Source organism: Triticum urartu, chromosome 3A (assembly GCF_056163025.1).
Source record: "Triticum urartu cultivar PI428250 chromosome 3A, HENAU_Tu73, whole genome shotgun sequence".
Classification (NCBI taxonomy): Eukaryota; Viridiplantae; Streptophyta; class Magnoliopsida; order Poales; family Poaceae; genus Triticum; species Triticum urartu.
This window is the reverse complement of record NC_141875.1, coordinates 713,295,290-713,312,458: the sequence shown is the minus strand read 5'-3', so window position 1 is coordinate 713,312,458 and position 17,169 is coordinate 713,295,290. Positions and strand designations below refer to the sequence as shown.

At 49.2% G+C, this 17,169-nt stretch overlaps 2 protein-coding genes across 2 annotated transcripts; one reads left to right on the top strand and one right to left on the bottom strand.

Annotated features, from left to right (window-relative positions):
• Positions 1-7,540: 7,540 nt before the first annotated feature.
• LOC147982055 (uncharacterized) lies at positions 7,541-14,103 on the bottom strand. The gene is made up of 3 exons (XM_087516189.1): positions 14,011-14,103; positions 12,815-13,315; positions 7,541-8,509 (listed from the first exon to the last, which is right to left on the bottom strand). Exons 1-3 carry the CDS (start codon positions 14,101-14,103, stop codon positions 7,541-7,543), a joined length of 1,563 nt encoding a protein of 520 aa, XP_087372315.1.
• A 1,806-nt stretch (positions 14,104-15,909) lies between these two features.
• Positions 15,910-16,530, top strand: LOC147982054 (uncharacterized). Its single transcript, XM_087516188.1, has one exon. The coding sequence runs from the start codon at positions 15,910-15,912 to the stop codon at positions 16,528-16,530; it is 621 nt and encodes a 206-aa protein (XP_087372314.1).
• The last annotated feature ends 639 nt before the right edge of the window (positions 16,531-17,169 follow it).

Below are 17,169 nucleotides of genomic sequence, written 5' to 3'. Positions count from 1 at the left end.
AGGTGGGCTAGCGGCAGATGGGCCAAGCCCAGCCAAAACAAATCGAGTCGGTAGGCACGCAGCGAGCGGGACGGTATGAAGGGAACGAAGCGGTATTTTCACTTAGCGGTGGCAACACTTGGTAATTTTGTCAACTTTTTGATCGGACAGCTGCAGATTGCTAAGTTATACTGCATCAATGGCTCTAACAATACTGATGACGTGGCTTCATGAGGATGCAAGAAAATCAGCTAGTGGAGTGCCCCTATTTAGATATAGAAGATATAGGATTCCATAGAGGTAACAAAAACTGTGTTATTATTTATGGTATAAATATAACATGCACACACTTTTTTTCTTCATTCTAGTTTTTTCCAGGACTGGCATAAAGAACATATTTCTGATAAATGTCAGAAAATTTCGATTTTTTTTGTTTGACGTATTCAAACAAATTTTGACTTTTTATGTCCAAATATATAGCTGAAAATATACAACGCCTATTTGACATAGTCATAGAGTTTAAATTCAAGATTTTCAAAAAAAAAGCAAATGGTACCGGTTCTTTTTGGGGTTTAATGAAAAAGCCAGTAACCGACCAGTTTTCGAAAATGCCGACAGGAAAATGGAACCGTCTCCTTCAATCTCTGTCGTTCATGGGCCGAGGCCGGCACCAGCAATCCACCAACTACCCATGGGCTAGAACACACTTTGGTCTCGACTCCATTCCTTAGTCAATTACAGCTTCGGACAAGGAAGATGCAGATGTGCTGTGAAGCGGCAACATCCAGCAAAAGGGGGCCTGGCTGCTACTGCCCTCTCCTAGCTGCTCGATGCCTACATATGCTTTAGCTTCCAAAACATAGACAACAAATATCTGCTAGCGAGATGCTGGAGCAGGATTAAGGATCTCTGGCTGCGCTATAATTGTAGCGCTGGATCTTGCCTCCGTTGCCGCTGTGCCAACTTGTACCCCTAGTGGCCTTGGCTTTTGCCACCGTGTAATTGCTCTTTCCAAATTCAGCAAATGTCAGCCTACAACCCTTTGTGGAAAACATCGAACCAGATTTGCGTTGCTCCATGACATCGGAAGGGAGCTGAGACGAAGGGAGAAAACTAGTTTCTTTAAACTTGGGAAAAACTCATTTCAATAGTGAGAGGATGTGGAAAAAGTAAACGGTCCCATCATGCAGCACGAGCAGAACAGTAATTAAAAATCCCATTTTAATTGATACTTGAATCACATATGCAAACGCATTTGAACGACATACTCCCTCCTTCCATATATATAGGGCCTAATACATTTATCGAGGTTGCCTTTGACTATTGATAAGATTAATAATATATGAGATGTATAATGTGAAAATTATATCATTAGAAGCTCCTTCCATGTACGAATTTGGTGGTGTGCTTCGAGTAACTTGCATGTCATATATTATTGCTCTAAAGTTAGCCTTAAAAAACACATTAGGCCTTATATACATGGAAGGAGGAAGTATCAAACAAAAGAGAATCAGTCCACGAAGCAGCATGAGCAGATAAACTATAGTATAAAGCTCATTTGTGAATGTGATAGACAGATAGAGGGCAAACAACTTGAGAATTTGAAAGTACATCATACATGTATCAATCAATACAAAACTCATTTCAGAGTGTACAGGAAGCCAAAATTGACTGTGAACCAACCAAGCAAATTTTCTCTTGAAAAGAAAATAGATAGCACACGGATCCGTTCAACAAGGAACTACGGACATGACCACACAGGACTGTATACATAGGGCAAAGGGCGTCTCAAGCACTACATATAATAATACCGTGTATCATTGCAAGAAGAACTGGAAAATTTCCCTGTCAGGAGCACGTCCTCGTAGCAAGGTCGGTAAATGAATGAATCGAAGAGGCGACATGCTTGCAGCACGGGCTCTTGGGTGAGCTCCTGTTGGCTGCCTAGATACTGGATCCTCAACGTGTCGAGATGGTACACAACCACTTCCCGCCCAAGTAAGAGGATGACCGCATTCTTGTGCGGGTGGAATCCCACGACTCTTTTGTAGTAGCAACCCCATCCCTGTGGCTTTAGGTGGCTGGTGATTCCGATAGTATGGGTGAAGTTGTCCTCATCCGAGTTCCATGAATATTCAGAGTCATCTGCCCTAGATCCCTCCTCCTCTTCCTCCTCCACATTATCAGAGTTGTCATTGTCGACCAATTTCCATGAATATTCAGATCCATCTGTCCTGGCTCCCTCCTCTTCCTCCACGTCATCATTTTGGTCATCCTCAATCAAGCTGACTGGTCCACTTTCGGCCACCCGCCATGTTACCTTTGGTTGTATTGTAAAAGTCTCAAGCATATGAAGGTGTGACTCGAGGCTAGCGTCGTGTCCAAGTGTCCAACCTAGTTCATCTGTCAGCTTCCATACTTTGAGTTGTGACTCTCTGATCACCACATAGTGGATCCCTCTCTCATAGCTTGCTACGATCGAATTCTCATACTTTATAGAGAGTTCCCCGGGGAACTTGACCATGTCGTAAGTCCCCTTTGAGGGGCGTAGGATCATGAGGACATGGTGGTGGCAATGCATATAGAAAGACCCACGCCAGTACTGAGAGTCAGATGACCACACCATTCCGTCAAAGTAATAAGGCTGTGTGGGGGTGGCTACCAGGTCGTAGAGGTGCTCTGGGGCAGAGCGCCCAGGTACGAATTCACGGTTCTCCCACCGATCCATGCGCGAGGAGTACAGTATCAAAGGTACCACCTTTTCCTTGGGCTCCTCGAGCTCCTCCTCTCGCGCCCGCTGAACCGGTGTTTTTAGCACATCTTCAGCAAGGAGGAACACATCATATTCAAGCGACACCACCGGATCAAAGGCAATGGATATGGCAGCAACAAGACCGTCCCGCGGAGGGCTTGGCAGGCGAGCGTACCGCGCGGTCGCTGGATTGTACACGAGATACGAACCCCATGTCTGGACGAGGACAAGGCCGTTGCAGGAGTGGCGGATGGTGGAGTCATCGAGATAGACAATGCGCGGGAAGGCGGCAGCGTTCTGCGGGGTGAAGAAGGAACAATCAGAGGAGTAGCCCATCTTGTTGATGAAGAAGCCGTGGAAGGCGCACCGGGGAAAGTGGGGCGGGTCGAGGAGCAGGTCCTGGGCGTCGTCAACGGTGGCCCGCCACGCCCGGCAGACGCGACGGCACCTCGCGATTGTGCGTGGACAGAGGCGGCGGAGGATATCGAGGAGCACGTCATAGGGAAAGCAGAAGTCGTTGCCGACGACGGCGCCGGCGTCCATCGTGATGGTTCGAAGTGGACCGCGTATTCACGGTGCGATCGGTCTGATTGGTAGGCACTCGGTTTTATGTGCGAGGAGGAGCTCTATTTGGGGTTTCCTTTCCTTTTCTGCTGGCCAACATATATAGCCTCCACGGAACCCTTTCCTTCTAGGAAAACGTTTAAAATAAGCCGGATGATTTCTGGCATTTGTAAACCGCGTCCGGCGCCGTCGGATCCCATGTGATCGTGTGGCGCGCTGGAAGGTAGCCTACCCTTGGTCAGTTTCGTAACCTGTACGCAGCTAGCTTGACCTTTTCAAGTGACGTGACCTTGGTCAGTTAGTACAATTTTTTCTCGACGTTGATCGCGGGCGTTGGTTTTGATTTGGTATTAACAAGCTCATGGAGTCAAGGTTGCTTTTGATGTAGCGTCCTTGACGCCACTGCCGCCATCATCAAAGCATGGCATCACAGCATCACCATAGCAGCTGGGCCGCCGAAGCATGGCATTGCAGCATCACCAGAGCAGCTGGGCCGCCGTAGTAAGGATGGCAATGAGTCGGGTTTGGATCGGGTTGAACAATATCAAATCTATATCCATATCCACGAAGACAGTCTTTGCCCGTCCATGAAAAAATCCATGGGTGAAAAAATGTGTCCATGTCTAAATCCGATGGATATCCATATCCACTGGATATCCATTGGGTCCTCTCGGGACATGTAAATAAAACATACCACAATATTAACATAAACTCTTCCATTCTTTACTTCGTGGCAGGCTAGACTTCACTTATGGTAAATCAACATCCAGTAACAACCTAAGATCATTTAGTATTTTTCTAACTGATGAGAATGACGAGTCATTTAAGGAGATAAAAATAAGGGAAGGGATGTTGGAGTATGTTACAGAGGGGATTGACTGTCAACTTATAAAAGTTAGGATGGGGATTGTGTGATTTCTTATGCATGGTTTAGATAAAAAAGTGTAAAATTGTCGTGGGACATGTGAACGTGGGGCAGGGATGGAATTTTTTCCCCATTAAGTCATACTATCGGGTCGGTTTGGGTATATCCATGGTACAAGATTATATCCATGCCCTACCCACGAACAATCGGGTCGGGTTTGGGCGCCACCCATGGACACAAAAGCATATCCAAACCCTATTCATTCGGGTCGGATATCCATGTCCATGGATAAAATTGCCATCCTTAGCCATAGCCGCATCGCTGCGGCCGTCGAAGTACGCCGTCACACCAACATCGAAACATTCATGTCAGTCGTCACAACACTTCCGTGTCCGTGAAACACGACATTGCAACATCATAGAAGTAGTCAGGCCTCCGTCGTAGCATCGCCACGGTTGTCGAAGCATGGCATTGCATCATCGCCACGACTGTTCGAAGCACGCCGTCGCAACATCGTTGTGTGCCGTGGAAGCATACCATCGCAACATCATCGCGACCGTCGAAGCACACCACGAACATTCGAAGCATGTCATCGCGCCATCACTGTGGCCGCTGCAACACGCCTCGTAGCATCACCGCGGCCACCGAAGCGTGTTGTTGCGGCATCATCGCAGCCCACCACGAGCATGTCGTTGTGCTAACAACGCGATCATCACAACACACCTCGTAGCATCACCGCGGCGGTCGAAGCAAGCCATCGCAACATCCTCGGATAAGCTGAGATGCCATTGGAGAGCTTTCGAAGCATGTCATCGTGCCATAGTCAGGGGCCGTCGCAACACACCTCTTAGCATCGCCGCAACCATCGAAGCAGTTGGATGTCGCAAAGATCGTCGTCCAGTGTCGCGGCACTACCTCGTGACCCCACACACTCGTAGGAGCCAGCCGACCCCGTGTTACGCCCTGCTCCAAGGCGTGCTACAAGCGAGTGTTGCGAGCCATGTTGTGGGAGTGTTGCCGGTGCTACGGGTCCCTGTAGCAATGGGTGACCGCATCATGGTCCTTGTAGCAATGGGTGACCAAAGGCCCATGTATATGAGTTGAGCGCAATATGATCCATGTTGCAATGGGTGATCAAATATCCGGGTGTTTGCAATGCCATGCAAGTCATAGATGGCCGCAACATTTTCCGTATTGCAAGGTCGACCACCTCTGTTGTGTGCAAAGTGTGTGACATTGCAAGCCGCCACATACTTTCTTTGTGTTGGAAAGCCAGTCGTCGCTATCGGGCATGAGTCATGTGATAGGCAAGCGAGAAGCATGCCGATGCTACAAACCGGCCTTCCACTATATTTCCTCTTTCTTCTACTGCAAATAACTGAGCAAATATGAGTCATGCTGCAAACGACGAGTCGCAACCGAGGAGTGTTTTCAACGTGAGTGCAACAAGGCTCATGTTGCAGATGATGGGTCATAGCTGAATGTCCGAGGAGTGTTTGCAACATGAGTGGCTGCAACATGGGTCTGTTGCAAACCCCTTAATGGAACATGGGTCATGTTGCAAACCTCTAAACACAACATGGGTCATGTTGCAAACGGTGGGTACGAGCGCAACATGGATCATGTTGCAAACGGTTGGAGGTAACTGAACGGCCGAGGAGTATTTGCAATGCGAGTGCAACTAGAATCATGTTGCAAACCCCTGAGTGTGATATGGGTCATGTAGCAAGGATGGGTCGCACTTAACGCGAGCTCAACATTGGTCATGTTACAAACAATTGGTAGCGACTGAATGGCGGAGGAGTATTTACAACACAAGCGCAACCTAAACCTTGTTGCAAACAATTTGTCACAACTGAAGCGCAACTTGAATCATGTTGCAAACCCGTTAGTACGACATGGGTCGGTCATATATTACAACCAATGTGTCGAAGTTGAACGGCGGAGGCAAATCGAACAACTGTCGCGCACAGGATTCAATGGCTATGGAGGAAACAACTCATGCGCGTGCGTAGCGCGCTCATGCTTTGTTTTCCATTCAAAGCAGCCTACTTAAAACATGGAACAAATTCGGTAGTCTCTAGTCGTTCAAATGACAAGCTGAAAAGGTAAGTGTGTGGGCCATGTACGTAAAAGAAGGCTGGTACGAAGTGTGGACCCTGGGTTTCAGAAATGATCACGTCTTCATTTTTTAAAGAAAGAAAGAAATCATCACGTCGCTGTCTAACCGCAAACCACTAGAGACGTCCGATCTGGTAGGATCGAACGGCTGATTAGGCGACTGATTTCCTTCCGAAAATAAGCCGGATGACGGGTAGTTCCTTCTATCTATATCCGATCTGTACCCGAGCCTTATATTGGAGTAACCCCTTATCCGATCTGTACCCGAGTCTGTCTGAGTAAGCTCTTCGTTCAGCTCTATAGGTAATCCAGTGGATTTCTTCTTTGAACTTGCGCTGCAAGGCATATATGCTTGGGTCAATGCCGTAGAAGATGTAGTCCTTTCAGGTAATCCAAATTGCCTAGCAAACCGAGATAATGATCTCGAGAAAGGAGAAATCTTGAGGTGTTCTTATAAAATCTGTAGCTACTGGCTACTGCTGTATCAGTCCTTGCACTGGTGACCATGTGGAGTAATTCCAGTTATATACTGTATACAGCACGAACAAGAGTTGCCACCCCCACTAACTGTAATTATGTTACGACTTACGACCACTGGACAGACTTAGTTGACGACCATGGTACTACATAACCAAGCAAAATTCTATCAGAAACGAAGTGAATATTAGAGTATATGTACACACAAGACTGATGTAAAATCTTGGAACTGTCTAACCATCACACGTCTGAATTTCAATTTGGTTCAGGTTGCATTTTTATCAAATGTACGGTTGACACGTGTCTGTTGTTTTCCCGTTCGTACTGTGCTCGGAAAAAAAAGTCATCTGATTTTATTGGTGGTTCAGATCGGATTCTCCCTTGGTCTCAGTCCCGCCTGCTTGGTTTTCAAACCCCCGGCGGGTGCCATGAGCTGGATAAACTAAACTCCATTTAAACTGAATTCTGATACTGCACTTGTGCATTCCATGGTTCCCTCTCTCCACCGCTCTTCTCTCCAGACTCTGCTAGATGCAAATGGACCAACGAAATGAAAAAAGACGAGAAAATGGAGGCGAAATCAGAACGGGTTGACCAAAAACAAGGACGACCGAGACACCGGACACCTGAGCCAGAGACTGATCGGACGGTCACAAAATTCGACCTGTAGCCAATTGAAAATCAGACAACTGTTTTTTAGTAAAAATGAAAAAAATCTGAAGGCGAAGAACATCGAAGCAGGAGAAAAACATCTAAAGTGATTTACATGTACCAAAACCGTTCTATGATGGCACGGAGAATTTCCCGCACGGTAGAACATCCCTGTAACAAGGTCGGTAAGTAAACGAGTCGTCAACACGGTTAGCTTGTTGCTCATCGTCCTTAGTGAGCTCTTTCCTTTCGCCTAGATATTGCATCTTCGACGTGTCAAGATGATACACCACCACTGTCCACTGATCCATGAGGATGAGCGCATCCTTGTGCGGGTGGAATCCTACAATCTTGCAGTTGAAACCCCATGCCGGAACACCATGGTGTGCGACTTCTCCGAGGACATCGATGAAGTTGTCCTCGTCCGGGTTCCAGGAATATTCAGAGCCAACTTCTCTAGCTACACCCTCCTCTTCATCCTCCTCTTCATCCTCCTCTTCATCCTCATTGTCATCCTCGGTCGAGCTGGGTGGTTCACCAGTGCTTCCAACTGCCCTCCATGTCACCTTCGATTGTATTATAAGAGGGTGAATCATACGACTGTCCGGGTTGAGGTTGACGTCATGTGCCAGTGTCCATCCTATTCCTAGCTGACCATTCATTGCTTCGGTTAGCATCCATACACGGAGCTGCAACACATTGATCGCCACATATTGTATCCCTCTCTCGTAGCTTGCCAAGACAGAACTTTTAGGCAGGCCGGACAAACTCTTTGGACTGCAGTGTTCCCCAGGAAGCTCGACCATATCATAAGTCCCCTTTGAGGGGCGTAGGATCATGAGGACATTGTTGTGACAATGTATATAGATCGACCCGCGCCAGTAATCAGTTGACCGAAACATCGCCATGTAGCTATCCGGTGATCTAGCTACCACATCATAGAGGTGGCCCGGGGCACAACGCCCAGGCGTGAACTCTTGGTCCTCCCATTGGCATGTGAAGGACGAGTACACCAACATAGGCACCAACTTCTCTTTCGGCTCTTTGATCTTCTCCTCCTGTACTTCCTCGAGTGGTAGAATGTAACACCCATGATATGACTATAGCTCCCACATGTTGAGGCACGACTTAGAGACATAATCGCATTGAAGGCATATATCGCAAGTAAGGTAATCTTTACACATCCCATGTAATATAATAATAAAGGGGAGATAATATAGTTGGCTTACACTCGCCACGTCAATCAAGGTACATAAATAACATTACATCATCCAAACACTCATGGCCCGACTACGGCGCCAAAATAAAAGATAACCCAACAAGCGACACGGTCCCGATCATCCCCAACTGGGCACCACTACTGATCATCAGGAAAGAAAACATAATAACGTTGAGAGTCCTTGTCGAACTCCCACTTGAGCTCGAGCGCGTCACCTGGAGCGGAATCATCAGGCCCTGCATCTGGTGTAATAGTAATCTGTGAGCCACAGGGACTCAGCAATCTCGCACCCTCGCGATCAAGACTATTTAAGCTTATAGGTAAGGCAGGTAAAATATATGTGGAGCTGCAGCAAGCGGCTAGCAAATATGGTGGCTATCCTGTTCGCAAAAAAAAGAGAGTGAGAAGAGGAGGCAAAGCGCGAGCGAGAAACTAGAGAACAACCTGCGCAAATATTACTCCAACACCGTGTCCACTTCCTGGACTTCGCCGAGAAGAGGCCATCACGGCAACTCATACGGTTGATTCATTTTAATTAAGTTAAGGTTCAAGTTATCTACAACCGGACATAACAAATTCCCATCTGCCCATAACCGCGGGCACGGCTTCCGAAAGTTCAAATCCCTGCAGGGGAGTCCCAACTTAGCCCATGACTAGCTCTCACGGTCAACGAAGGAATAGACCTCCTCCCGAGACGTTCCAATCAGACTCGGTACCTTGGTTCTTCAAGACACTTCGACAGGTTAAAACAAGACCAGCAACACCGCCCGAATGTGCCGACAAATCCCGATAGGAGCTGCACATATCTCGTTCTCAGGGCACACTCAGATAGATCAAGCTACGAGTAAAACCAGCCCTCGAGTTTCCCCGAGGTGGCCCCGCAGGCTGCCTGGTTCGGACCAACACTCAGAGGAGCACTGGCCCCGGGGGGGGGGGGTTTAAAATAAGATGACCCTCGGGCTCCGGAAGCCCAAGGGAAAAAGAGGCTAGGTGGCAAATGGTAAAATCAAGGTAGGGCATTGCTGGAAAAGCTTTAATCAAGGCGAACTATCAAGGGGTTCCCATTATAACCCAAACGCGTAAGGAACACAAAATCCGGGATCATAACACCGATATGACGGAAACTAGGGCGGCAAGAGTGGAACAAAATACTAGGCGAGAGGCCGAGCCTTCCACCCTTAACCAAGTATATAGATGCATTAAGATAACATAGCAATATAATGATATCCCAACAAGTAAATAAATGTTCCAACAAGGAACGGCCTCCAATCTTCACCTGCTACTAGCAACGCTATAAGAGGGGCTGAGCAAACCGGTAACATAGCCAATCAACGGTTTGCTAGGACATGGTGGGTTAGAGGTTTGACATGGCAATTTGGGAGGCTTGAAAGCAAGTGGTAGGCATCGTAACATTGGCATAGCAAAAGAGCGAGCAATCTAGCATAGCAAAGATAGTAGTGATTTCGAGGGTATGATCATCTTGCCTGCACAGTTGTCAGAGTTGACTGGATCCTCGAAAGCAAACTCAACGGGCTCCTCGCTAGCGAACTCGTCTCCCGGCTCTACCCAAACAAGACAAACAAGCAACAAGGACACAATCAACCACGTGCAAAGCTCAAACAACATGATGCAAGGATGGTATGCTATGTGGGATGCGATGCGGGATGCATATGCAAGATGTGACAGGAATGCAAGATCCTGGCCTCAACTTGGAAATCCAAGTGTGCCACTGGAAATATGAGATGAAATCGCTTGAAAACGATATAAAGAACGCCGGAATCGGAGTTACGGTTTGGAAATGGCAAGCGAAACAAATATGACACCGGTCTGTAATTTACAGCAAATAGCCATCTAAATGCAATGAGATGAACATGTTACAACATCCAAACATGACAACAAAATACATGACAGGGATGCATTCAAGATGCTTAACAAAAAGTCTAGCACTGAGCTACGACCAATGCATCCATTAACAGGTTCAAACAAGCATGGCAAAAATGCATATGGTAAATAGATTTCAGACTTAGTGAAATCAACACTTGTCTGGAATTTCAGTTCAGGTAGCCCTCTTCGGAGCAACAAAACTACATGCTACAGGACCTGAACATGGCCAGGTAAAGCATGGCATGGAGCTACTCAAAGAGCTTAACAAAAGTCCCTTAGTGACCTTGAGCCAAAAGGGTTCAGAAAATACAATTGCAAGCATGTGAACATGGCAAAAACATAATCAGATCACAGACTTAGTGAAAACTGGAGCATGCTGAAAACAGATATCAAGTAGGCATGTTTACGAGCTCGATGCACTCACTACGGAGCAAGACATGAAAATCTAAGAATACATCTATCAAGAACACACAAAATGCAAGCTAGACATGGCAAAAACAATAGCATAACATGCACGGGTCAACTACAACATCATCGGCAAAATTGCAAACAAGTTGACAATCTGCCCAGATTCACAAAGTAGCAGAAGTAGAGCTCGATTGACTCAAGCTAGGGTGCTCCATAATTGCAAACAAAGACATGGATGGATAGAGCACTACAAGATTAACAAAACATCCTTACTGATCATCCTCAAAAGAGGCACGGATCACTAGGAAACAACATGAACATATGGCCATATGAAATAAACAGCCTAAGGACTTAGTGGAATTGCGAAGTCCTTGAAATCAGCACTTACAAGTGCCTCACTTTGCAAGCTTGTGCTAGTCATCACACACATCACAAAAATACATGGGTTGCACCTCTGGAAAGATGGCAAAGCCCTTACCAAAACATATGTAGAGCTCATGGGCATAACATGCACACAATAATCATGGCAAAAATGACAAATATGCAAATGGAGTAGCAGATCTGACAATTATCTCAAGTAGCCCTCTTCTAATAGCATTTCGGGCATCAAGATGAACTCAAATGAAAATGATGCAATGGAATGAAATGATGTACTCTCTGAGATGAACATTTTGATATGCTATATGCCAAAAACGGAGCTACAGATGCGGAGATATGATGCGATGAACAGGAGCACATGGATTAGGGTTTCGGGCAAAAGTCAACCCTAAAAAAAACCAGATCTCAGATCCGGAGCGCGGAAGCCGAGGATCGCCGGGGTTTCGCCGGAGTTCATCGGGGAGGACGCCGGACTTGCCATTCCGAGGAGGAGGAAGGAGAGGGGCCGGGCGGCGCGGCGCGTGCGGAGGAGGACGGCGGCGAGGTCGATGCGGCGCGGGGCGGTGGGCGCCGGCGTCGAGGCGGCGCGGTGGCTCGCCGGCGTCGAGGCGGCGACTCTCACCGGAGATGGGCGGTGGCGCCGGAGACGCGGCTGGCCGGCGCGGCTAGTGGAAGGAGACGGGGCGCGGGCGGCGCGACGCCTCTGGCCCGGTAGGCGGCTCGGGCGGGCCTCCCGCGGGCTCGCCGGGCCACGCGGTGGAGTGGCGGCGACAGGGACAGGTGGCGGGCGCTGAGAGGGCGCGGGCGGCGGCGCGAGGTTTGTCCGGTTCAACCGGACGTGTCCGGCGACGAAGGAGGGGATAGGCTAGGGTTAGGGTGGATTTGATCCATGATTTTCGGGGAGGATCCCTTTTTATAGATAGGAGGAGCTAGGAGAGTCCAAATGAGGTGCGATTTTCGACCACGTGATCGTGATCGAACGCTCTAGATGATGGAGCAGGTTTAGGTGGGTTTTGGCCAACTTGGAGGGGTGTTGGGCTGCAACACACACGAGGCCTTTTCGGTCCCTCGGTTAACCGTTGGAGTATCAAACGAAGTACAAATGATACGACACTTGACAGGCAGTCTACCGGTAGTAAACCAAGGCCGCTTGGCAAGTCTCGGTCCAATCGGGAAATGTTTAATCCCCACACACGAAAGAAAGCTAGAAATAACCACCGGAGGAGAACGAAGCGCCAGAATGCAAAACGGACAACGGGGAAAATGCTCGAATGCATGAGACGAACACGTATGCAAATGCAATGCACATGATGACATGATATAAGATGCATGACAACGACAACAACACACGGAGACAAAAAAACCCGAACCCGAGAAAATAAAATAACTTAACGCCGGAAACGGCAAGAGTTGGAGTACAAATTGCGAAAGTCATATCCGGGGTGTTACATAGAACCTTGCCTGTCCTACTCCTATGTCTTGGAAGTAAGAGCTCATCCTTCTATAACAAGAAGACATGATAGTGCAGCGACACAGCCGGGTCAAAGGCGAGGGATAAGACGTCGGCACGACAGGTCGATGGGCACGACAGGTGAGCAGACCGTGCCGTCGCCGGGTTGAGCACGTAGTAGTCTCCCCACTCTCGCACAAGCAAGAGGCCGTTGCAAGACTGGCGTATAGTTGCCTCATGAGGATAGCCAGGGCGCAGGAAGCCAGGCTTGCCCTCGGTGGTCGGTGGAGCGAAGAAGGACAAATTGCACCGGCACCCGGTCTTGTTGACGAAGATGCCGGCAAAGGCCTGGCGGGGAAAGTAGCGCTCGAGAGAGAGGCCGTGGTTGTCGATGATGGCCCGCCACAAGCGGCAGACACACTGGGACGCAGCGATGTCGCGCCCGGGCAGGCGGCGAAGGATGTCGAGGAGCACGTCGTAGGGGAAGCACATGCCGTTGCCGTTGCCATCGCCCTCACCGGCGGCGTTCATGTTGTTGGATCTATGGCGGATGTGGGCGCCGGCCCTCTTAGGTAGACGCAAATCGTAAAGGATGAAAGTATGCGATCGGAGCAACTCAGATTTTCTTTGGTTTTGTTGACGAAGGGTTATTCGACGCGAGAAGCTCGGTTTAGGTTTATCTTCTTTTTTTTCTCCGGCCCAAATTAACCTCCACGGCATCTAATCTAATAATCTAAAGAAGAAGGAAAAGCATAACCTCCAAGCCATCTTTTTTTCAGACTTTGTACACACGAAATAATATGTGTACTTTTTTTAAACGAAATAATGTGTACTTTGTATCATTGTCCCGCACAAAAAAAAAACACCTTGTGTCATTCGGGCACGAACCAACGATGTTCAACGATACGACTGGATGAATTTGATGCATATAATCTATCAATGAGAAAACAAGCATCTCATCTGGTAATACAATAGCATATTGTTATATTGGCTCGTCCCGTACATTTCTTTTTGCGGGGAGCTGTATATTTCGACCCATGCCCGCTATATCTTCAGTTTTTCCTCCTTGTTTATAGTTTCCTTTATCCTTTGGGGGAGGGCAATTTGAGCATCAACCACCTCTGTCCCAGCTGGCGCAACCAATGCCGCCACCTCCCGAGCTCGATTCCGACCTAATAAAGAGCTCCAGGCGGGATGGCCGCCACAATAGGGCACCGACAGTCCCACCTCGAGCTCCGACCATTCCACCTTGGAAGACGGACGCGCGCATGGAGGAGGTCGAGGCTCAGCAGCAGCGCGCTGCCGCTCGCATACCGCTCGAGCTTCACCCCCTTGGCCGCCGCGTCCGACAGCATTGTGATCGCGCTAGCTAGCCGCTCACCGCCCCGCCTCGGGCATGAGAAGAACCCAATTACAATCTATATTTTGCTCGTCGAGGGATTTATGCTATTTTACAAAGTCCTTGTGGTAGATTTAACTAGCAACTAGCTAGTGGGCTCCACATCTGACCGCTGAAAATTTGTGTGCGATCTGTTCTATCCAATGCGCCCCGGTACTGTAAATTCGGTTTAGGGGCAGCTATATAATGTTTACGGGACGAGTTTTCGCGGCATATGCTAGAGTTACTCTTACATATGCAAAATTATATCTGGCCGTGTCGTCTTCAGTGATAAGGATTTTTATTGCGGAACTGAGCAACCAGATAAGAGAAGGAGATGATATCAATTGACCAACAATAATAAAGATTATACCTAAAAACAATCTTTTTTGTAGTCATGATACATTATGGGAGGAAATACATGATAACATATTGTTTCGGACATCTAGTCTTAGGTTCCGACATTGTGTCATAACCTTTTTGCATATCAAAGCACCAACTGCAGAGGGAAGAGCCACGTTGTTTCAGAATACTCACAAAACTTTGACGGGCTAGAAGTACCGGACTTCATGTTGAACACATTCACATTGCCCATGTCCATAAAATAAATTGCATCTTCCACCACCTCTCCACAAGGTGCTGGGACAGATTTAGAGAACTTCATGCTAAGGAAGAGTGCTCGACCTCCGCCTAGCCCTTCTGTCAGTGGCACCCAAGCGCGTGTGCTAAAGTCTGCTTCAAATACATCCACCTGGACAGTAACCCATGTAGGTCCTTTATCGAGGTCTGGATGGAAGTGCCGACGATGTCTTACCATGAGTAGCTTCCCTTGCGACTCGATGAGGTGCCAGCTAATTATGGGGATATCATCAAGGTCGGCGTCTTGATCAAATTCAAGAGAACAATTGATATGGGTCAAGTCGTTGTCTTCTTCTTCTTCATCCTGTTCATCGTCGTCTTTTTCCTCTTCCTCCTCTTGATTTTGGTGATCGTCATCATCGTCACCCTCCTCGGCAAAAGTGGTCGATGAAGCATCATAATTATGGCCGAGCGATTGCTTGATGACATGTGTTCCCATTGTAACCACTGGTCTTCCGTCTCCGTCCAATGTGAGGTCAAGGGAGATGAGGTCCTCAGCCATGGTTATGCCATATAGTTTATCTCCAAGAAACGCGATATCGATAATGTAGATATATGGAGTTTCCCATGGCTCCGGAGACCACACGCCTTTCCCTCGCTGGAACACAATGATCGGATGCTTCCTGTTGTTGGTGGTGACAGCGATGAAGTCGTCGACCGTGGAGCGCATGAGGAACTTGCGAATGAGAGACCTATCCTCCACGACGACAGCAGAGAGCTCAGTCAGTGGTGTTGAACATGTGTACATGTACGTAGGTCTGAGTTTTGTATGCCGCACCTGTAGTGTCTCTCACCCTCTATATTCACTTGTATCTTGGGAGACAAGACACCAGTCGCACCCCTTGTACCTATATATATATGTGCCTAATGCATGATCAATTAATTATCGATGCACCAAATCATTCTCTACATGGTATCTATTGCAAGTCGATCCTCCAGCTTCCGCTAACCCTAGCCCTAGCCGTCGCCGCCTCGGGCCGCCGCTGCCGCAATCTGCCGCTGCCGCCCGCAGCCCCACGCCACCACCACCCACCCATCTCTCCACCCTGCCGCGCGTGCCCTCCTGCCGCGCCGCCCTCTCCACCCCGCCGAGCCGCTCCTTTCCTCCCCGCCGCGCCGCCCCCTTCACCACCTCTTCGCCGCCATGTCGTCCAACGCCTCCACCCACTCCAACCCCTTCGCCGTCGACCCTGCTGAAATTCGCGACATCAACGTCCACGCACGCGTCCCCGTCGTCCTCGACGCCTCCAACTCCACGTACTTCGCGTGGAAGATGTACTTCACGCTGCTCTTCCGCGAGGACAACCTCGTGGATCATGTGGATGGCACCGTTGACTCCCGCGCCATGGTGGATGACGCCGAGTGGACCGCGATTGACGCCACCATCATCCGGTGGTTGTTCACCATCATCTCCAAGGACCTGTTCCACACGGTCGTGAGCGCCGGCGACGACGCCCGCGCCTTGTGGGTCAAGCTGAATGGCCTCTTCACTGACAACAAGCTTCAACGCCGCGTTTTTTTGCAGCAGGAATTTTTTGACTATCACCAGGATGAACAGTCCATTGATGACTACTGCCGCCGCCTGAAGACGTTGGCGTATGAGCTCCACGACATTGGCGCCAAGGTTGATGATGACCTCCTCCTCAGCACGCTCACCGCTAGCCTCAACGAGGACTTCAGCAATGCCGCCTCCAACCTCACCTTGATGCGGAGCCCTCCTTCCCCAAGTTCGTGGCGTACTTGCGGTTGGAGGAGCGCCGAATGAAGGGGGTCAAGAAGCGTGTGCAGCATCACGCCCTCGCCACCGGCACCTCCCGTGGCGCCCCACCACTGGCCGTCCCATCCGCGCCGCGCCAGCAGCCGCCGCCCCCGCGCCTCCGGGGTACTTTCCCCTGCCGCCCGCGCCCCCCCGCCCCTCTTGCTGCCCCCAGCAGCCCGGTGGAGGGCGCCGCGGCAATTGCCACGGGGGCGGCCGCAAGCAGCAACAGGCGCCAGGGGGTCCCTCGTGAGCAGCAGCAGCAGGACAACCCCCCGTGGACGTACGGCACCAACCCGTGGACTGGCGTTGTCCACGCGTATTCGATGTCATTCCCTCGGGCTCCCGCTCTGGGCATCCTTGGACCTTGTCAGTGTCAAAACCGGCGGATCTCGGGTAGGGGGTCCCGAACTGTGCGTCTAAGGCGGATGGTAACAGGAGGCAGGAGACACAATGTTTTACCCAGGTTCGGGCCCTCTTGATGGAGGTAAAACCCTACGTCCTGCTTGATTTATTCTTGGTGATATGGGTATTACAAGAGTTGATCTACCACGAGATCGGAGAGGCTAAACCCTAAAAGCTAGCCTATGGTATGATTGTATGTTGTCCTACGGACTAAAACCCTCCGGTTTATATAGACACCGAAGG